General features: G+C 45.8%; 1 protein-coding gene across 1 annotated transcript in view; it reads right to left on the minus strand.

The window, feature by feature from the left end:
- LOC119648453 overlaps positions 1–23,323 on the minus strand; it is a 117,964-nt gene that overhangs the window by 31,109 nt on the left and 63,532 nt on the right. Inside the window, exon 4 of the mRNA XM_038050209.1 lies at positions 16,345–16,419. Within this exon, the coding sequence (XP_037906137.1) occupies positions 16,345–16,419 (75 nt within the window). The remainder of the gene's footprint in view (positions 1–16,344; positions 16,420–23,323) is intronic.

Genomic DNA, 23,323 nt, shown 5'->3' on the forward strand with positions numbered 1-23,323 from the left:
CCTTGCCGGACACGTGCTGGATGTCTGACGTAAACTGGCTGATGAAGCTCAGGTGTCGAAGCTGACGAGGGGGCGCTTTGTCGGGCTTTTGTTTCAAAGCATAAGTGAGAGGCTTATGGTCCGTGAACACTGCGAACGGCCTGCCTTGTAGGGAGAAACGGAAGTATTTGAAGGACAAGTACGCGGCGAGCAATTCGCGATCGTAGGTACTGTAGTTCCGTTGAGCGGGATTCAACTGTTTCGAGAAGAAGCTCAACGGCTGCCAAACTTGATCCACCTTTTGGTGAAGGGCGGCACCTACTGCGATGTCAGAGGCATCAACAAAAACGGCTAGGGGTGCATCTTGCTGAGGAAATGCCAAAAGTGTAGCATCGGCCAGTTGCTGTCGGGATTTGTTGAACGCGCGGACAGCCTCTTCAGACCACACAATCTCTCGTGTGTCTTTTGTTTTGGGGCCAGACAAGTACGCGTTCAAAACGGACTGGTGATGGGCGGCCTTGGGCAGGAAACGACGGTAAAAGTTTAGCATGCCCAAGAACCTCCTCAACTCCCTCACTGTTTTCGGACGCGGGAAGCTTGTGATTGCCTGCACCTTGTCTGGGTCGGGCTGTATTCCTTCAGAGGAAATGGAGTGGCCGAGGAATCTCACCTGTAGTTGAAGGAATTTGCATTTCTCAACGTTTAGGACTAAACCGGCCTCAAGGAGACGTTGAAAAATGCACTCGAGATGGGCTAAGTGCTCAGACTCAGTGGAAGAAGCGACCAAAACATCATCCAAATAGACGAAACAGAAATCGAGGTTTCGCAGGACTGAGTGAATGAACCTTTGAAAGGTTTGCGCCGCATTGCACAAGCCGAAAGTCATTCGGGTGAACTCGAAGAGTCCAAAGGGTGTGCATATTGCCGTCTTTGGAATGTCTTCAGGAGCTACTGGGATTTGGTGGTATGCCTTGGCTAAGTCCAAGGTCGAAAAGATGCGGCAATTCGCGAGGTGATGCGCAAAGTCGTGGATGAGTGGAATCGGATATCGGTCAGGAACAGTCTGTGCGTTTAGCCTTCTGTAATCCCCACAGGGACGCCATTCGCCATTTGGCTTAGGGACCATATGTAAAGGGGAAGACCAACAGCTGTTTGAGGGCCTGCAGATACCCTGTTGAACAAGTTGTTCAAATTCTTTCCGCGCGATAGCCAGTTTCTGGGGTGGTAGAGGACGCACCTTTGAGAAAATCGGGGAACCAGTAGTATTTATGTGGTGCTGCACATTGTGCTTCACTGGTTTGAAGAGACTACACTCGGTAGTAATCTGGCTGAACTTTTGGAGGAGTGTCCGAACACGAGAGTCGGTGATGTCTTCCAAAAGAACGGAAAGGTTATTATCAGCGTGAGATACCATTTGGCCAGACGAATTAAGGTTGGTTGTGGGGTCTATAAGGGACTTATTTTGCAAGTCCACCAGCAACCCATAGTGACACAAGAAGTCTGCGCCTAATATGGGGAAGCTGACATCCGCCAGGATGAAACGCCACGGAAACGTCCTACGCAAGCCAAGACTCACGTCCACTTGCCTGTACCAGTAAGTATTGATGCGGGAGGAATTTGCTGCTGAATTTGCGTAGTTGTGCTGCGTGAGCGAGCTCGCGATCTGGCACTCGAACGCTGAGCATCCAACGTCGCCCGCATCTCGGCCACGCTGGCCGTTAAAGCCGCTATCTCGCGCCGTAAGTCGCTCACCTCATCCGACTGTGGTTGAACGGCCGCTATGGTTGGGCGAACGTACACCTCCTGTACCTGGTCGGCCGTCGCTGCTAGTTCCTCCAAGGAACCGGAGACGCAGGCTAGGATCGCCTGGGTGCCCTCCGGGAGCCGACGCAGCCAGAGCGACTTGATCAGATCGTCGCCGATCTTGCTCCCACCCAATTGCCTCATTTCACGAAGCAATTGGCTGGGAGTTCGATCACCCAACGTTAAACCCGCCAGTAAGTGGTCTAATTTTGCCGACTGGTTTGCCGACAGGCGCCTGATCAACTCGCTCTTGAGCTGCGAGTACGATGCCGACTCCACTACGTCGGACACCAGAATTATGGACTCCTCGTCCAGGCCGACCACCGCGTAGTTGAAGCGGGTCGCGTCCGATGTGATGCCGGACATTTGGAACTGCGCTTCCAAATGCACGAGCCACAGCTCGGGGTTCCGCCGCCAAAACGGAGGAACGCGTACGGCGAGGGCGGTCACTTGTGGGTCCGATGGGCCTGCCGCGTCTTTGCCGTCAAACGACATCTTGTTTCACGAAAAGTACGAGTTGTAATGCAGACGCGGTGAATTTATAACGAAACGCGGTGAATTTTACTCCGACACGGCAGGCCGCACCCACAAATGCACGCACGGACAGAGAAAAAAAAATACGACCGAAGCGGACGCTCTCCAGCGCAGACCAAAACAACACCAAAGAAATGGAGAACCCGCGATGCGAAACACCTAACGCCGTCTCTTGCAGCGGCTTTAATTTTTATTATCACTTTTTAAATAATATTTCAAAACTAATTATAATTATAATAATATTTCAGCAAACACTTGATCGAAGCTAGAAAATAAAAACTAAATTATGCGAAATGTTTGTAAAATGTATTCTCCGAGACTGTGATACTAATGATAACGTCGTCGGATCGTAGCGTTGGGTTGCGATGCGGCGTCTAGTTCATTTGGCCCGAGCACTCAATTGCAGGGAACGATACGATGGCACCAAACTCAAACTAAACCTGCGAGTTGATTGAAGCGAACTGCTGATTTTGTGGTGGCTGTTGTTGCTGCTGTTGATACTTCTGCTGTTGTGCCGGCGGTGGATTATGATGTTGTTGAGCTTGAGGCTGATATTGTTGTTGGCCGGGGTGCTGCTGGTATTGCTGCTGCTGATATTGTAGCACCTCGATGGGATTTTGTATGCTTCCGTATTCACCAAACCTTCCGTCGTTGCTGCGTTGTCTGTGGCGGCGGCGCTTATGCGGGCTCCAGTGTCGGGGTCACCACTTTAGTATAACGGTTGCAAATAGTCGGCCACTTGAATTCGTATAGGCCAAGTACACTCTAAGCTTTTACGTCAAAATTATATACGATTTTAAACTGAATATATATTCCTTCAACACAATTATACTTAACTTATAAAATCAATTATGTATACAATCTTTTAATCTTTATACTCAAAATCCACAAGGTGATTTAACTTTTTTAGGTTGCGGTGTTTACGCCGCCGCGGTTGGCAACAGAAGAGACCGACTTATTTCCATGCGGTCCTTACTGTCCCAACCAACGGCATTTTTCCGCCGCTAATTCTCCACTGCCCTGGTGCGTTCAGAAAATGAGTGAGTGGAGAGTTCCGCGCCATCTACCCGTCCGCATCCGCAACATTCGAAATAAATTTCGAATGCTGCAGATCCTGCCGCGCCACAAGTTCATGCTAGAAGTACAAGTACAGCACAAGCATAAGTGATAACATAAAGCGTAACTTTGGGAAGTTTGAAGAAAATCCAACTGTTATTAACAAAGTTATAGAAAGTCAAACTTTTAAAGTTTGTGTGAATTTCGTGCATTCTCAATCGTGTATGAGTCATCATAACACATCAGTTTGTCAATACCGCAACATAGTGAGGTCGCAGGGAAACATTTCGTTTTAGTTTTTTAATCATTTATATATCAATATCTATTCCTCGAGACAGACAGATGTGTGTATTTATATGAAGCTTTGGGGTAGTGCCTAATTCAGATAGATATATTTGTACATTGCATACGGGGTAATATATGTACTGTATATGTACATATGCATACTTTTGTGCACGAAGTAAATCGAGAATACGATCAGTTTTTTACATGCATATAGAATACAATAGTTGGTAATAGGCAATGTTTATTTGTTTAGCGTGAGCATAGTATCTACGTATGTAATATGTACGTATTGCTTGTAGCTTGAAAAAAATACAAAGGAATATTTTGGGCTTTTAGCCATATACGAATGGTGCATAGAAAGTTGCCCTTTATATTCGAAGTGCCAGCTTCCGGTATTTCGACTTGATTTTATTCATATTACAAAAATATTTTCCCCCAAGTCAATATATTGTTTTCAAGCCTCTACAGTTTCATAATTGTTGTCGATTTGTAATTATGATAAAAAAAAAAAAAAATTTGAAAAATTTGCTTTCTTTTTTCGTCTAACTATATATTTCCCCTTAAAATATATATTTATTACATGCAGAAGTAACGGTTTATGTTTAGGTTATTCCTACTAAAGTCGTACGACAGGCGGACGTATTGGCAGGTAATGAAGACTAAAACTCCCTGAGGAAGAGGACAACTGGTCCTCGAAATACCAAGCAATAAAAACTCTTTATTCGGCATTTAGAAAACAAAGTTTAGTTTTTTTCGCTATACTCGTAGGTAATGAATTTCGTCAGAGGTAAAAGTCTTCATCTGAAAACTTCTCCCAATTAAGTTGAAACCTCAATGATTTGACGGAGATCGCTTTACTCTTCATCCAACGTAAATTTATTAGAGCTGTCCAATACTTAAAATTAGAATGTAATTTCACATCACATACATACACTAGCGGCAAAAATTAATATTTTCTGAAATGTTAAGTTTCCAGGTATTATTAAGTAATTCCCACAATAAAAAGTTAGTTACTAAATGTTTTTTTTTGCATAAACTGGACGCTTCAGGTATGAAAGGTTTGAGTTTCTTATATAAGAATATTTGAATGGACCTTCGTCTCATCTCAACAACAACAAAACAACAATTTCTCCTATCTAGGGTCGAACATCACAACCGATAACAGCTACGATGGTGAAATCCGCGCATGGTTGTTGTCAGCCAACAGAGCCTATTTCAGCTTACAAAAAGTGTTCCGCTCGAAACGTCTCACCATGAGGATGGACGATTCCGTAGCAATGACGAAATTTATGAGCGATACCATGACCGTCCGGTTCTGGATAAAATCCGGCTCAATAGGTTACGGTGGGCGGGTCACTTAATCCGTATGGATGAGGATGATCCAGCCCCCTGTAGTAGAAAAAGAAGACGAGGCAGACCCTGCCTAAGATGGATCGATGGCGTAGGCCAGGACGCCAAACAGCTTTTAGGGATATCGAATTGGTGACCTCGGCTATGTCTGGAGTTCCTTATTAAGGCAGGCCTAGACCGGATACAGGTTGTTGCTGCTGGCTCGTAATGTATACGCACATATTATGTCAGACTATTCACTTATTTAAGGAAATATCGGTATGGGAGGTATTTGGGAGTGTAGACACCGTTTAGTGCCAGCTTTGTAATTTTTTCAGATTTTTCGCTTGAGTAGCTTCCGACCGTGAAAGGAATAATTACTTTCCAGGCTCCGCACTCCGTCCTTTTCATCAAACCTGAATACTAGAAAAGTTTGCCTTGCAAGATGGTACAACTGAGATCCGAACAAAAAAAAATCCATAATCGCATTGGCCAACGGAGAAATAAGTTGTTCGGATATTCTCGCTTGGCAATAGTAAGATTTCTGTAAAAGCATCAGTCGACGGGAAATAATGGACGCAAAAACAGATTGGGATGATCTAAAAGAATTACACCAAGAGAAGATCGAGTAAATCGATTACTTTCCGAAGCCGGTCTTAGTTTTGGCATTTATTGGAAAGCTGGGACGTGCGGGGGTCAAAAGTGGTGATTTCTTTCACAGATCAATTCTCAGAAACTACCCCATCTAAAAATCTTTAAAAAATCAGGGTGCTCCCACTATATGGTGCCTAAGCTCCGAAATACTCTTCATGCCGATATCTTGTGGCGCGGCAGGATCTGCAGCATTCGAAATTTATTTCGGATGTTGCGGATGCGGACGGGTAGATGGCGCTGAACGTGGAAACTCTCCACTCACGCGTTTTCAGAACGCACCGGGGAAGTGGAGAGCCAGCGGTAAAAAAGTGCCGTTGGTTGGGACAGTAAGGGCCGCATGGAAATAAGTCGGTCTCTTCTGTTCCCAACCGCGAGACAGATCACTTCAGCGCGAGTAATAAAAAAGTATTGTAAGAATTAAATAAAGTAAATCAAGTCAAATCTTCACAAGTCCAATCTTTTGATTTCTTTCAATCCGATCTCGACTTTTCTATTACGAAAATTCCCCGGGCATCTCACAAGAGCGAGCTTATCGTGAGAACAGTAAAGTTTCGATTCCACCTCGTGAAGATTAGTTAAAGTGGTGACCCCGAAGAACAGCATCCTTGGGAACTCCAGCATCAGCGATCCCAAATAAATCGTTCCCACCAGTTGCTCCGCAACAAACAACAAAGAAAGGATCGCAGTGTTTTCCCAAAATCTCGATCTTCAGCCCGGTGCGCGTAGCACATTCAACGGATTGGCACTTTTCTCGCCCGAAAACGAGTCTTGCTTTCGCTGCGTTGCTACAACGTCGGGGATAGTACGAAAACATTTCGCTCAGTCATCGCATCGCGAGCGAATCACCCAGCGCGCCCAAGTAGAGCCGAGCGCGCCCACGGCTCGAGCTGTCTAAGTGCCACAGGCGGACATTTTCGTCGCCCTTTCCTCGTTGCTCGGCCGGTCAAGTCAATCAACTGTCGAATTGCGGAACTGGGAACTCACAGGAAGGAAACGGCAGGTAGAGTCACGTAGCAGGGACAGGAGTAGCCGCGGCAACGATCAGCAGTAGCGACTGCGTATCGCATTCACGCCAGCCCGAGCCGGGAATCAACAGATCGGAGAGCCGTCCGGCCGTCATCCGCCCAACTTAAGCAGCAGCAGCAGCGGAGCCAACGCATTCCGGAACTCTTGCTTCCTTGCAGCCGAGCGGAAAATCGATAAATTTTCAATTGAAGAAGTGTTTGCGTATTCTCATCAGCCTCTGTCAAAATAATTGTTTGAAATTGAAATATTATTTAAAGAAAAAGTGACAATAAAATTAAAGCCGCTGCAAGAGACGGCGTTGAGGTGTTTCAAATCGCAAGTTCTCTGTTTTCCCGGTGTTTTTGGTCTGCGCTGGAGAGCGTCCGCTTCGGTCGTCGTTTTCTTTTTCTCGTTTCGTGCGTGCATTTGTGGGTGCGGCCTGCCGTGTCGGTGTAAATTTCACCGCGTTTCAGTATAAACTCACCGCGTCTGCATCACAATATCGTACTTCTCGTTAGGAAAAATGTCGTTTGAAAATAAAGACGCGGCAGGCCCATCGAACCCACAAGTGACCGCCCTCGCCGTACGCGTTCCTCCGTTTTGGCGTCGGAACCCCGAGCTGTGGTTCGTGCATTTGGAAGCACAGTTCCAAATGTCCGGTATCACATCGGACGCGACCCGTTTCAACTACGCGGTGGTCGGCCTGGACGAAGAGTCCATACTTCTGGTGTCCGACGTAGTGAAGTCGGCATCGTATGCTCAGCTCAAGAGCGAGTTGATCAGGCGCCTGTCGGCAAGCGAGTCGGCAAAATTAGACCACTTGCTGGCGGGTTTAACGTTGGGTGATCGAACTCCCAGCCAATTGCTTCGTGAAATGAGGCAATTGGGTGGGAGCAAGATCGGCGACGACCTGATCAAGTCGCTCTGGCTGCGTCGGCTCCCGGAGGGCACCCAGGCGATCCTAGCATGCGTCTCCGGTTCCTTGGAGGAACTGGCAGCAACGGCCGATCAAGTACAGGAGGTGTACGTTCGACCAACCATAGCGGCCGTTCAACCACCGTCGGATGAGGTCGGCGACTTACGGCGCGAGATCGCGGCCTTAACTGCCAGCGTGGCCGAGATGCGGGCGACGTTGGACGCTCAGCGTTCGAGTGCCAGGCCGCGAGCTCGCTCACGGTCTGCCACACGAAAAGGGCGTTCGGGTAGCAGGTCGTCAAGACAGCCTGCGGACCAGGGTATTTGCTGGTATCATCGTAACTTCGGAGACAAAGCGACAAGATGTACGCTACCTTGCAAATTCGCGCCTACCACAAAAAACTAGGTCCGCGGGGGGTCTTGGCGACGGCCACCCAGAGCGCAGCGCCACGTCGCCTAACTATTTTCGACCCCCTCGGCAGGCGCAACTACCTCGTCGACACGGGTGCGGAGGTTTCGGTTCTTCCCGTACCCCAGCATCATCGACTATATCCACAACCCCTCAAACTGGCGGCAGCAAATTCATCCCGCATCAATACATACGGGTACAGGCAAGTGGACGTGAGTCTTGGCTTGCGTAGGACGTTTCCGTGGCGTTTCATCCTGGCGGATGTCAGCTTCCCCATATTAGGCGCAGACTTCTTGTGTCACTATGGGTTGCTGGTGGACTTGCAACATAAGTCCCTTATAGACCCCACAACCAAACTAAATTCGTCGGGCCAAATGGTATCTCACGCTGACAATAACCTTTCCGTTCTTTTGGAAGACATCTCCGACTCTCGTGTTCGGACACTCCTCCAAAAGTTCAGCCAGATAACTACCGAATGTAGTCTCTCGAAACCAGTAAAGCACAATGTGCAGCACCACATAAATACTACTGGTTCCCCGATTTTCTCAAAGGTGCGTCCTCTACCACCCCAGAAACTGGCTATCGCGCGGAAAGAATTTGAACAACTTGTTCAACAGGGTATCTGCAGGCCCTCAAACAGCTGTTGGTCTTCCCCTTTACATATGGTCCCTAAGCCAAATGGCGAATGGCGTCCCTGTGGGGATTACAGAAGGCTAAACGCACAGACTGTTCCTGACCGATATCCGATTCCACTCATCCACGACTTTGCGCATCACCTCGCGAATTGCCGCATCTTTTCGACCTTGGACTTAGCCAAGGCATACCACCAAATCCCAGTAGCTCCTGAAGACATTCCAAAGACGGCAATATGCACACCCTTTGGACTCTTCGAGTTCACCCGAATGACTTTCGGATTGTGCAATGCGGCGCAAACCTTTCAAAGGTTCATTCACTCAGTCCTGCGAAACCTCGATTTCTGTTTCGTCTATTTGGATGATGTTTTGGTCGCTTCTTCTACTGAGTCTGAGCACTTAGCCCATCTCGAGTGCATTTTTCAACGTCTCCTTGAGGCCGGTTTAGTCTTAAACGTTGAGAAGTGCAAATTCCTTCAAAAACAGGTGAGATTCCTCGGCCACTCCATTTCCTCTGAAGGAATACAGCCCGACCCAGACAAGGTGCAAGCAATCACAAGCTTCCCGCGTCCAAAAACAGTGAGGGAGTTGAGGAGGTTCTTGGGCATGCTAAACTTCTACCGTCGTTTCCTGCCCAAGGCCGCCCATCACCAGTCCGTTTTGAACGCGTACTTGTCTGGCCCCAAAACAAAAGACACACGAGAGATTGTGTGGTCTGAAGAGGCTGTCTGCGCGTTCAATAAATCCAGACAGCAACTGGCTGATGCTACACTTTTGGCATTTCCTCATCAAGATGCACCCCTAGCCGTTTTTGTTGATGCCTCCGACATCGCAGTAGGTGCTGCCCTTCACCAAAAGGTGGACCAAGTTTGGCAGCCGTTGAGCTTCTTCTCGAAACAGTTGAATCCCGCTCAACGGAACTACAGCACCTACGATCGCGAACTGCTCGCCGCATACCTGTCCATCAAATACTTCCGTTTCTCCCTAGAAGGCAGGCCGTTCACAGTGTTCACGGACCATAAGCCTCTCACGTTCGCTTTGAAACAGAAGCCCGACAAAGCGTCCCCTCGTCAGCTTCGACACCTGAGCTTCATAAGCCAGTTCACGTCAGACATCCAGCACGTGTCCGGGAAGGACAACATTGTTGCTGACGCTTTGTCTCGTGTCTCCGAAGTCAACATCCCCGCCTCACTCGATTTCTCGGCTATTGCCAAGGCGCAAGTGGATGACGCAGCACTTCAGAGCCTCAAGTCCAACCCCAAATACAAATTTCGGGAGTTGCCCATCTTCGGCTCAAACCTCTCGCTCTGCTGCGAAGACTCGGAAAAGGGACCTCGGCCATACATTCCGGCCACATTTCGCAAGGAAGTGTTCCACGCAGTTCACGACTTGGCGCATCCCGGCATCAGGACAACAAACCGGTTAGTCACCGGAAAATACTTCTGGCCCTCCATGAACAAAGATATCAATTCCTGGGCCAGAGAGTGCATCGCATGCCAGAAGTGTAAAGTCTCCAGGCATGTAAGGAAAGAAGTGGGCTCATTCCCCCGCACTACCAAGCGTTTCCACACAATACACCTCGACATAATAGGGCCTTTGCGAGACTCGCACGGTTACAAGTATTGCCTCACAATCATCGACAGGTTCACGCGGTGGCCTGAGGCAATACCTCTGAAGGACATTACGGCGCAATCTTGTGCCGAAGCCCTCTGCCGAGAGTGGATACCTCGCTTTGGCGTCCCTGCAGTGATCGTCACTGACCAGGGAATGCAATTTGAGTCCACCCTTTTCTCCGAGTTAGGCAAACTCCTGGGTTTTAAACGCCAGCGGACCACTGCATACCACCCGCAGTCCAATGGGATGCTAGAACGTTGGCACCGGACGCTGAAAGCCGCCATTATGGCACGCGACGACCCGTCCTGGACTCAAGTCTTGCCTCTCGTCCTACTCGGCCTTCGTACAACCCGCCGAGAGGAATTTGCTGCCAGCCCCGCGGAGCTGGTTTACGGGGAGAACCCAAGACTCCCAAGCGATCCGGTCTTCGACAAGAGATCGGGTCTCACGGAGTCGGGGTTGGTGCGTCTGCTGAGGGACAATCTCCGTCGCATCAAGGCGCCACCACCCACTCGACACTCGTCCATACCTGCTTGTTCGCCCAAGGAACTGGACACATGCACGCACGTGCTGATCAGGACGGATGCCGTCCGGAAGCCGCTGCAGCCTCCATATGAGGGCCCGTACCGCGTTCTCGAGCGGGGAGAACATTTTTTCCAGCTCGAGATCGGTGGTCACAAAAAGGCGGTCTCTTTGTCCAGGCTGAAACCCGTGTGCGCCCCGAAGCAACGTCGTGTCCGCTTTGTGGATTAAAGTTAATAATAGTATACTACTATAATTTTTAGTAATTGATTGCAGAACCCCCATAAGTTCATCCTAAAATCACGGAATGCAGCAATGTAGGCTATAACATAGAGCATGATCCCACCAAGTTATAATAAGTCAAAGTTGTCGCTTCTTTGCAAATTGAAGATTTTGAATGTTAATATCACGCAAAAGTGGATATTCTCACATAGTATATGCATATATTACGTGCTACGTACTAATGGGCAAATGCACACTCAAATGGCCTCATAAAAGAAATACACAATACCTTTAATACCTGAAGCGTAGAGCTTCCGGTTTCCCGACTTGTTTTCGTCTTAGTTGCGTGGTCGCACCCATAACATCAACAATTTCAGAGGTACAGTATTGAAACAAAAATAATTTGATTAGAAATTATAGCAGCTTCCATACTACATAGGATTTTCCTTGTAAATTGATTTTCGTGGTTTCCAATAATTCAATTCAAACAAAGCCATATTATATTAATAAAAAGCCCGGTTGTGAAAGGAGGAGGGATAGATAGCTTCAGTCTGAATGGCTGTACACCACCGGACCGTCTCAGGGGGTAGGTGAGGAAAGAGCAGGATCTTTGCAGTCTTGCAGATTACTCACTGAGGAAGCTGTCCCCCCACCTGGAAGCTAGAGATAAAATGCACCACCAAAAATGAGAAGAAGAAGAAATTTGAGGTCTGGTACGAATAACCGGCGGGAGTCGTCTGACTTGGTGACTGGGTCGGGCTCCCGAAATGGACAGCACGGTATCGAAACCGCTAGTCGTGGGGTGGTTCGACGTTTAGGAGCCACGATGACCAGGAGCAGCCTACGGCAGCTGTTTCGCCACAATCTGTGCGACCACTTCCGCAGGTTCACGAAGGCAGCGGATGAAGTGGACTGAGGAAATGAACCTCTTTATCATCCGCTCCTACTGCGAAATAACGGTGGGGGCAGGTACAATATCTTATCACCCCTTGTTACACCAGAAGTTTGTCGAGCGTTTCCCGCAATTCGCACACGTAACTAACAGTAACTAGCAGTGATTCAATCCCGGCTATCATCAGGGAGCGTGTTCCACTTGAGGTCATCGCCGAGACTGATGACCGAGAGTCGATGGGGGCAGAGGCGGCGGCATCAACAACACCACGCCGCACTGCAGGTAACAGTTTCAGTACTCGCCGAAGCATTCTTCTCCACCGTCCAGTTGAGGATTCCGCTGAGGTTCGGGACGAATTCCAAAGAGCGTTTATGGAATTCTCGGATATGGATCCTTTGCATAGACCAGGTATTCCCAGGCTCTACGCATCTCCAGGAACTCCGAGAATTCTATCTCAAATCAATGATGAGATTGCATCTCGACTTGCGTATTGTGGTGCAGTTGCGGCTATCAGATTGCATGGTCAGAAGATTCGCTTTCGTTTTATTTGTTTGAGTGACCGAAGAGATCCACCATGGAAAATTCGCCTGAACGTCGGCGGGACTCACTAAAGCAGGACATTGCTAGGCTGATCCAGATCAGCACTGGCAATGTCAGTAGACGGGTAAGAAATCAAGTACAGAGGGTCTACGGAAACTATGCCATCCCCAGTGAGACACCTGTAGTTGAAATTCTGGACACACTAAAGCAGGAACTTTCTGTCATATGCAGTCGGTTACGAAGGTATAGCGAAAGTCACTCCAGACGTATTCAGCATGCAACATACGCGAGGAACCAGTCGAGATTTTTCAGATCTCTCATCGAATCCCAACAGAGCGTCCAGACAGTGCAGTTTTCGGTAACGAAACCGAAAGAATACTGGGGAGGATTTTGCGGGTTACCCGCGCAGTATGCTGAGCATGCTGAGTGGATCACCGCCGAAGGTACCCGCCACGCCAATACACCTGGCATGAATTTTGCGGATGTTACCGAAAAACTAGAAGGGCCCAGGTCTAGATCGGGTGCAGAATTTCTAGTATAAGAAATTTACCAGCGTACACAGTTGGAACACAGCGTAGATGAGGTCATGGATCGGCCGGACGTATTTACATTCTTTCTCACTGCGGGGATTGCCTACCTTATCCCTAAGAAGGACACGGCGCAGGACCCCGCAGATACAACCCTCTACAAATTCATAACGGCCATTATTAGTGGAAGGGTCAATGCGCAACTCGAGAACAACAACATTCTGTCCGAGGAGTAGAAAGGTGTTCGAGCTGATTCAAGGGGTTGCAAAGAGCAACTCATTATCGATTCGGTAGTTGTAGGACAACCAACTAGAGGCCAAAGGAATCTCTTTAGTTGCTATATCGATTATGCCAAGGCTTTTGATAGCGTTCCGCATACCTGGCTAATCGACATCCTACATCTCTATCGCATTGATCCGAAACTAATAAAGTTTTTGGCGACAGTCATGGAAGGATGGCATACCACCTTATCAGCCCGTATATCTGAGGGTGCTAATACCTCAGAGCCCCCTAGTATATGGAGGGGCAACTTCCAGGGGCATTCGTTGATTCCTTTTTTGGTTCGTATGGTACTGGTCCCCCTTTCATGGCTACTGAATGATGCTAGAGGGCATGATTTTGCAATAAAGTGTGGCCTACGCGCTAAGTGCGAACCGACACACTTGATATACTTAGATGACATCAAGCTGTTTGCTAGGACTGATGACCACCTTAGAAGTCTGTTGCGAATAATAGATATGTTCAGGCTTGATATTCGGATGGAGTTTGGTTTAGACAAGTGTCGAATCCAAACCATTCGCAAAGGTCATTACGAGACGCATGCTGGACATAGCATTGGTGACCTCCACATCGAAGCTATGACCGAGGCAGACTTCTACAAGCACCTAGGAATTCCGCAAGGAACCCATGCTCGAGTTGGTGATTTGAAGGATGCTCTGCTGTCCGAATTCCTGCGACGTGTGAAGTTGGAACTGAAATCGCATCTCTCGAGGAAGAATAAGATAACCGCATTGAATGTATACGCTGTCCCTTCACTGACTTATGCATTCGGAATGTTGCCGTGGACGAAGACCGATCTGGGAAACGACCAGCGGCATATACGGTCTACTATGTCCAAATTCTGAATGCGTCATCCAAACTCTGCCATGGAGCGGATGAACCTGCCTCGTGACATCGGAGGTAGGGGCGTGGTTGACGTGACACCGCCAAGTCGACTCGCTGCGCGCTTAATTTTACAGCAGGTGTGCATGCGACTGTCTGTAAGGCAGACTGTGGGTTGACTCCACTTAACTTGAAGAATCAAATCTTTTAATCCTCTGAGTGGGGTGAAGCCGGACCAAGAGCAGATCAATAAAAGGAAGTCGAAGACAATACACGGTAAACCCGGTCGGTCCGTCACTAAGTGTGTGTGGACTCCGGACTCTCAGCATCCTCAACAAAAAAAATATTATTTATTTCGGCCTGGTTTAGATCTGGACTGATGACGGATTTCACTTGAATATAATTCGTACTCATTACGTGTTTGCGATTATACTTAATTGAAGTAATTACCATCTGTCGTTACTTTCGGTCACGCTGCTCCCAGGCCAGAGGTGAGGCAGCGTCTGATGAGTTGCTTCTGCCCTGGACGAAACCGTCAGTCAACTTTTTTGTTTTTTTGAGTACTTGATAGTTCTGCTGACAGCATGTATTGGGACCGGGAAGTGCTAACTGATCGCTATACTCTGCATAGCCTGTCGTACTGCTAGTTGACAAGACGGGTCGCTCCACGTATGTAATTGATGTCCCTATCCCCCATAACAGCAACATCGAGTGGTTGTAGTTCCCACAATATTGTCAGCTACAGGTATTGAATCTAAATCCCTTACGGCTTTTCTTGATGTCCTGGGACTTTCGCACAGTCTGGTTCAAACCATGCAGAAGTACACCATTCTGCATACGTGCTCGATGTTGTGGGGAGTTCTCGACGGATTCTCTCATTTACCAACCATGGGCCACTAACAACAGCGCCCCTTCAGCCTTTAAGTAGGTAGGATTGTCCGAACCTAAATGCTTGGCACTTAATGCTAGTATTAGGTAAAATCCGGCATCTGCCGAGATTGTGACAACTCGGAAGAAATAACCTTGCAATATGAAGAAAGAAACCCTATGTAGTGTCAAGCAGCAAGTTGTTTTGAATATGAATCAAATCAATCGGATAAAAATTGTTGCAGATATTGGTTTGGCCAACTTGAAATTCCTTGTTTTGAGAAAAACGCGTTTAAAGTTTTAAGCAGCCAAATCGGCCCCATGTAGGGCAACGAAAGGGACCAATTCAAATTCTTCAGATTTCTTTCATGTGTGAAATTTTCTTATATTAAAGCATAGTCTAAACGAAAACGTTTTGGAGCGGTTTTCTCCCTTAAATGGAAATACACTCTCAAACAGAAAATATGTCTACTAAGCTCTTGATGTTTTCAATACTTTTTACCAGAAGAGTTCTCTGACGCGACTTTTTGTATGTATCAATCATCATTCAAAGTGGTAGCAGTGATAAATGTGCATTCCAAATCTTCCCATCCTAATAACCCAAAGTGCACCATCTTCCTCCCACACCAACGCCTGATGAAGAGTTATTCAATTAGATACGACAACCGTAACCCAATTATCACGCTACTACTCACTTATTAAAACGAGCAGCCGAAAGAAGGGAGTTGCGGTGACTGGTTAAACTATCACAACACAATGTGGTCGCAAGTCTAAACCCGACCGTGCTCACGTAATACAACTGAAACCGTTCGAGTCCAATACAATTATTTTTTGTTTGCATTGTGGTGCAGCAAAGTGTAACGACATTAAGAAGTTCGCCCGCGCCACAATGCTCCCGCTGGCCGGAAAACTGTGCCAAGAACAGTGTCAGCAGAAATGTTCGAACTGTTCTGTGATTGAAGAATTTGGCCTCACTTTGGCTTGCTCAGGATGGGGTTCTGTCTGTGCCTAAGGAGCTAGATCATATGAACTATGAGTTCTCTGACAATTGTGGTTTTCTGCACGTAAAAGATACTTATCTAGTTTTACTTTTGAGTACATAAAACACTTCTGTAATGAGGACATACCACGAACAAGAAATTTTCCGTTGAAAATACCAGGGAGCAGTTCAAGTATGAACTACCTGGCGTCCTCCACTGTGGATTCCATGCTTCCAACTGGCCTAGATCAACGAACTCTTTGTGAATATTCTTTTTCATTCAATTTTATGATCGATTAACCGCCAGCACTGGGTCTACTGTGCTCCATTCATACTTCACTTATGACTATATTAATGAAAATGTGACGGACTGTTAAGCTTTTCAAGGACACCGAAGAGGCTTAGGTGCAAATGAGTGATGGATTTTCTTAGGGTTGCGCAACTTCTTACACGAATATTTGTGGTTTCTGTTAACTTACCGAATCACGTTCGCTTCCTTCATGGGAGAGTGCCTCCCGCGACCGGTTTTGCGTTTCCTTTGCTGCTATTGTTTTCTGAAATTATGAAACAACAAATTAATGAAAAATGTTCAATAAAGTTTCACTTTGAGTTTCTTCCAAAGAACTTAGCACCGAACTGGCAGAATCCTAGCGAGGCACTCTGCCGAATCCCCGAGGTAAATGCACATGTTGCGTGGGACGCGGCTTGAACTTGACATTGTTTGCAATTAGCACGAAATTGAAAACGAACACCTTGGGGCAGTCATGGTTTCAACCGAAATTGAAGGTGAGTAGAATCACTTATGCTAATTACATGTTTTCATGAAAATGATGGTGGAAATGGAATCGTAATGACTACATTCATTAAATTGTTGGGTGAAGTAGCCAGCAGACTGCGGAACTGTGGTTTTTCCGCAAGCGGCAGTTTCCGAGATAGTTAAATGCTAGAATCATCATCAACCGGTCAAAAATGCAATTCATAGAAATGACCGAGTATTCTATGCATTCGCATTGGAGACCTCGAACCTATTTAGAGAGTTTAGCCCAGAGTCAATTGACAGTCCTTTGAAATAGGTAAAGTAAAAAGGATAAATGATAGAGTACTCTTTGAATAATAGCCACAGGTTTTCTTAAGCAGCCTTACTGACGGGCCCGCGGTTTGATATGGGTGCTATTCATTCCATATAGTGGAAGAATGAATTGGTTTTCAAACCGAATTCAGGAATTAAAATGGGTATTGGAAGAATATCAACCAGTTCAAATGATAGTACACCCCGCGAAAAGGAGAGAATGTATCCGCGGAGGTACACAATGCAACAATATCGATAAAATAAAAAATAAGAAAAAAAATAAAGTTGCTACTAAAGTTGCTACTAAAAGTTTGTTAAAAGTAAAGTTGATTCGGTGGAGTATAGGGTATCTAAACAGTCTGAGCTTTCAACGAGACTGGCTTCAGTTTTTTTTTATCACTCTTAATGCTTCGAGATTCGTACCCCCGGTAATGACATCGACAGGCTGGCGCTCACTAAGTCGGCTAAATTTCCCGAAAAATATCAGAAAATATTTTCTTCTTCAACCTGGATCTCGTTTGGTAGCGAGATCGGGTTGACTCTTAGTCATAACTTTAGTGATACTGGAGTTGCAGTCTTTGAGTCGTTCAGGTCAGTTTCGTCCTTCGAGTTATCACCATCTTGGACAATATGATCGCAACATTGATTATGCGCCTTTCGCAGCTGCGACACTAAATTGACCAAGCATGTCCTTACCTCGCAAAGGGCTATGGAGAATCTCTCCTTCTAGATTGCGCTGATATGTGAACGATTTCGCTGGGCTCATTTGTCAGTATGTCGTATTGCATGAGGTTACTATCTCAAGTTTAGACGAATTGCTTTAGGTCGGTTTTACTGGTAAATAGTCTGCCGACAAGTTGGAGTTTGTCAACAAGGTTGGTATTAGTAGGAGGAACTTTAGGTGGGCAATCAAGTTGCACTGCCTGTAGTGTCGCTTGCAACGATAGTATGATTCAACAAGAACAGTTGTTTCTAACACGTTTTCTACTTTTCAACATTTGAGTTCTTAATGAGATGATGTTACTATGATATAATAGTTACGTTACATTGTCTATAACAAACGAATTGTAATCAGCAAGTTGATGGACTGTTTTAGAGGGTAGAAGAAAAAAATCTTTATGAGACAGTATGATTGATACGGTGTTAGATGTTACTGATAGTATCGCTCAAGACAAAAATAAGGTGGAGTGCCGAAAAGGTGCTTTTTGGTGAAAAGCGAAGGGGACATAGAATGGTTCTGATGTAACTGCGCTCTTTAGATCATACTGGAACTGCATAAATCAGTGGCGGTAGATGTTGTCGCAGTTGAGCTGGTTAGACAATATTGATCGGCCCTATCCTCATTTATTTTTACGATGCGCTTGATAGTACTTTGGTAATTTTCGCAGTATCCCTTGTTACGCAAAAAATTAATTCCGGTTTTTTTTCTGACTCTATTAAGTCCCTTCTTTCAGGCATATCTAAAATGGACGAAGGTTTACGAAAACTGATCTAAACAAAGGTTATCATTGTTCCGGCGTGATATTGGGAACATTGGGATATTGGGAATTCCCATAATAATTTTATATTTATAAATTTTTAAGGTTTTGTTTGTAAAACACTGTTTACACGGTTTACTGTCTGTCTGTCTGTCTGTCCGTCACACGCATTTTTCTCGGAGACGGTTATAGCGATTGACACCAAATTTGGTAGAAAGGTGGGAACTGTGAACGCTCACGCATATAGTGAGCTACATCCTTTTACGATGAATTTAAGGGGGGATCCCCATATATGCAAAAGGGGGTGTACATTTTTTTTCATCAAATATAGTCATGTGGGGTATCAAATTAAAGGTCTCGGTTAGTACTTTTCGAAGCCGAAGTTTTGACTTTCGTTGAAAAGGTGGGGAGTGCGGGGGGTTGAAAGTGACCGTTACTTTAAGGGGGCCATTCTCAGGAACTACCCAGCCGAAAAATCTAAAAAAAAATCAGGGGGCACCATATAGTGCCTAGGCTCCGAAATACCCTCCATAACGATACCTGTTCAAATAAAGTTAATAATAGTATATTACTACAATTTTTAGTAATTGACAGGAAAACCCCCCTTAAGTTCACCCTAGAATCACAAAATTTTGCAGCAATGTAGGCTACAGTATAGATCATGATCCTATCAAATTTGGTGAAAATCGCACTATTACTAACAAAGTTATACTAGGTGAAATCTGTCGCTCCTCTGCAAATTCAAGACTATGAACGTCAATATCACTTGAAAGTGGATATTTTCACATAATATATGCATATTTTACATGCTACATGCTAATGGGACAAATGTACACCCAAATCTCTTTATAAAAGAAATACACAAAACCTTTCATACCTGAAGCGTCTAGCTTCCGGTTTCCCGACTTGTTTTATTTTATTTATAAAATAATTTTTCTTACTACGCTAATTATGTTTTTTTAAGTTTGAAATTCTCTAACTTGCTGAGTAGGTATATATACTATACAACTTCGCCATGCTGTTAACATAGTATGCTGGTCCCAAGCCCAGGTAAAGGAGGAGGATTTGAGGCAAGGTACTTTGTACTATCCTCAGTAAAACAAAAATAAAATGCTGAGATCAGGGGAAGAGATAAACAGAGTATAGTTGGAGTTATTCCACTATGCTAAATCCTACCTGATCTCTTTTGGTGACAGGTCTCGCGACAGGCCGGCCAAGAAAATGCATCCAATGTCGTTAGAAACAAAATAATCGAATCGGGTAACAAGTCTCTGAAAAATGGTAGAGCGTTCGCCTTAGTTGACGCGGCAGGAGGGGCCCGGCCATGTCAAAAAATTGGCAAAGGTTCTTGACGCATGGACAGCGCCAGGACGTAAGTAAGTTAGTTCGAACAAAACAAATACGTGGCTGAACGCTAAATGTGGCTATAAACTTCTCTATTTTGCTAGCCCACACATTCAATACGGTGCTGGAATTGCCATCTCAGAGGGTTTCCGTGATGCCATTAAAGAAGTCGAACGATTTGATAATCGGCTGAAGAAGCTCACCATTATATCAGCTGATTGCACTATTCACTTCTTCACCGCGTACGCACCACAGACAAGCGGACCTGGTGTCGAGAAAAATGCCTCGATGAAAAAACTTGTCACGTGCCTGCTGACGATTATATCATCATTGCCGGCGACCTTAATGGTCATGTGGGTGAAAAGGCAGACGGTAACAGGTGCCATGGCGGAAAAGGGTATGGAGCGCGCAATGAAGGTGGTGAGTGTATAATCGATTTTGTGGACACCCATGACTTTGTACTTATTAATACATAGTTCATCAAACGATTGTCTCACCATTCGATATTTTATAGTAGGACCACGATCCGGAAAGTAAAGTTCGAAGTGTGGCGGGTTTCTGTTGGTGTTCATCAAGGAAGCGCCCTCTCATCACTCCTCTTTGTTCTTGTTATGGACACCGTCACACGGGACATTCATCGTCCAGCGCCCTACACACTGCTTTATGCAAATTATGTTTTCTAGCATCTCGAGCAACTTGTCCGAAAATAGAATGATCACCTCATGTAACACGGTCCCAGATTGAATCTGAATAAAACTGAATATTTAACGACCGATCCCTATGAAACAGGCACAATCACTGTCAGCGGCAGCCATCCGCCCAGAACTGAGCGGGTCAAAACTATCAGCCAATGGAGAACTGCGCTATGAAATTGCTTCATGCCTTAACCCAACCTGGATGAAGTGGCGTTCCACAACTGGTGTTCTCTGCGATCGGTGTATCAAGGAACGTCTCAAATCTAAAATTTACCACAATGTCGTCCTCCTGCCGCTCTCTATGGTTCTGGGTGTTGGCCGAAGATAACGAACGGCGTCTTGTGGTAATGGAAACGAAGATGTTTCGTTGGACATTTTGATCGCAACCGAAATGAAAATATCCGCGATCGATATGGAGTTGCACCTATCGTGGAAAAACCGCGAGAAAGGCGTCTTCGTAATTCACGTAATTCACGCTAACAAGAATTCATTGGTCTGAACATCGAAGTCGATGGTAAATGACCAAAAGGCCGGCCGAAACAACGGTAGCTTAATACGCTGGATGGGGATTTAAAAGCCTCGAGATTGTATCCAGATCAGGCATTTGATAGGTGCAAAACGCGAGCACGATCACGACCAGCCGACTCCGCTTGTGAACGGGGCAAAAGCTAAAGAAAAAGAAGGTATATGTTCTAGACAGCACTAGATACTAATAAGTTTATTCTGGGAATTGGAATAATTACAATTTACAGTTTAATGCTCTTCATACCAGCTTAACGATGGTGAGGCGAAATATGCTAAAACTAGTAGCGTAGATAGTAGGAGGGTTGAGATTGATGTATCTCTGCTTCCAGGCGTTGATTCATTTGGGACCTTCTTCTTTCGCTCGGTTTGGATTATGTCATCCTGGGATGACGATCGTTTGCCAGCTGAATGTTGTGTTAAAGATTGATCCGCTTCATTCTCTAGTTGTGTACTAAACGGTAAGCTGCAAATCTTCGCTATCGGTCGCTTTGTAGTCTTACCATGTATCTTGGGTGTTTCGACACGGACAAAATCATCAACACCAAGGTGTACGATTAATATTTTTGATAGTGGCCACTGCGTGGATGGAAAGTGGTCTGTCTCGGCTAGTACAAGTTCTCCTACCCTAGGATGCTAGAATGAACGTTTCATGGATTGTATCAATTTCCACTTCTCTATAAGAGTTTTACTCGTCTCGCTAGGACCACTTCGCAACTCAAATAAGTTGTCTTTGGTGTGAAAATGCCCAGGAGTTAAAGTTGTAACATCTGGTGGATTACTAATGATTTCCGTAAGTGGCCATGAATTCAAGCAAGCCTCTATTTCCGCCAACATTGTGTTAAATTCTTCTACATTTAAGAGTTGTAGCCTAATCTTTTTGTAGAGTTGGCGCTTTATTGATTTCACACTGGCTTCCCAGAGCCCGCCAAAGTCGGGGCTGCCGGGAGGTATAAATTTCCACTCTCAGCAATCATTAGCTAATTCCTCACCGCTAGTCTGTAGTGCTTCCCTGTATTCCTTTTGCAACTACTGGTTGACACCCAAAAAATTGCTACCCCAATCGTTGTAGATTGTTCGGTATTTCTCACGTCGAGATGAATCCCCGAACTGCTGCAATGCACGATGTTGTTGATAAGTCTGATGGAAGTTCTCAATGAAATGCTTTCGTTGCCTTAGTGGTTTTAGCTCCACGCCCTCCGCTCCATTTTATAGTGATTGGACCGGCGTAATCAATTCCCATTTTCATGAAGGGTTTTTCCAATCGAACTCTCACCCTCCCATTAATTGTTCTCTGGGTCTGAGTCTGAGCCTCATCGTATTTTAACGTTAGGCATTCGTGTACAGTCTTCTGTACCAGCGAATGTCTTCTTATTATCCAGTATATCAGTTGTAATATGGTAAAAGTTATTTGTTCACCCCTATGTAGTGTTTGAAAACTAAAAATTACCGAGCATCTAAAGAACGAAGACATTTCCAGTGTACTGTCCGTCAAACCCTTCGTCACATGGAAGGCGAGGCAAGACGGTGACAGATTGGCTTGTGGCTAGTTACCTTTGATGCCTCCTTCAAAATGGACGACCTCACCCAATGAAAGCGGTAAACCGAACTTCAGTCCGTTGCCAGTGGATTATTAATCAACACATTTTGCAGTGCAAAAACTATTAGACAGTTAGTCATGCGCCACCAAACTGCCATCTCCAATATCCCTGTATCAAATGTGCGTGGGTGCCGGGCAGGTGGGAATCCCAAGACGCCCGACAAAAACCTCAAGGGTGTGAACTGTGGGACAAACGAACGTCTTGCCCTACCATAAGTGCCCTAACTGGCTCTACTTCCCGGACCAACTCAACCTCATCCACTAGACTGCGCATTCACTCACCCCTCCATGTCTTTCGCCGATGCATTACGCAGCGCATCCCCTCATAATATTTTCCATTCTATCCCGGCGCTCCCTACGTACAATATAAGAAAAGCTATTGATACCTCGAGCACTTCCTGCTTGCCAGCAGCATCAACTTTTTCCGAGTTCAAGCACAGCTCCTTTGCTTGAAACCGTACCTGGCATCAATGACCATGATGCCATGCCGCATTTTAAGAATCCCTTAAAATCAATCTATTAATTCCAAATTCTGCAGAACAAGAAAATTTCCAAATATTCCCATACGGTTCGTCAATATAGTGAAGCAGCGCAGATGGTGTGCGACGTATTCGTACCAACACGCCCCCTCAAATTCTGTGACGCCATCTCTCCCCGAGACGACATTCTGCAAGACATCCACTACAAGAAAATCCTATGGCGGAGAATTATTTAGGAATGTGTATACTCTATAGTACTCATGATCTCAAC

This window comes from Hermetia illucens, chromosome 2, assembly GCF_905115235.1.
Source record: "Hermetia illucens chromosome 2, iHerIll2.2.curated.20191125, whole genome shotgun sequence".
NCBI classification, from domain to species: domain Eukaryota; kingdom Metazoa; phylum Arthropoda; class Insecta; order Diptera; family Stratiomyidae; genus Hermetia; species Hermetia illucens.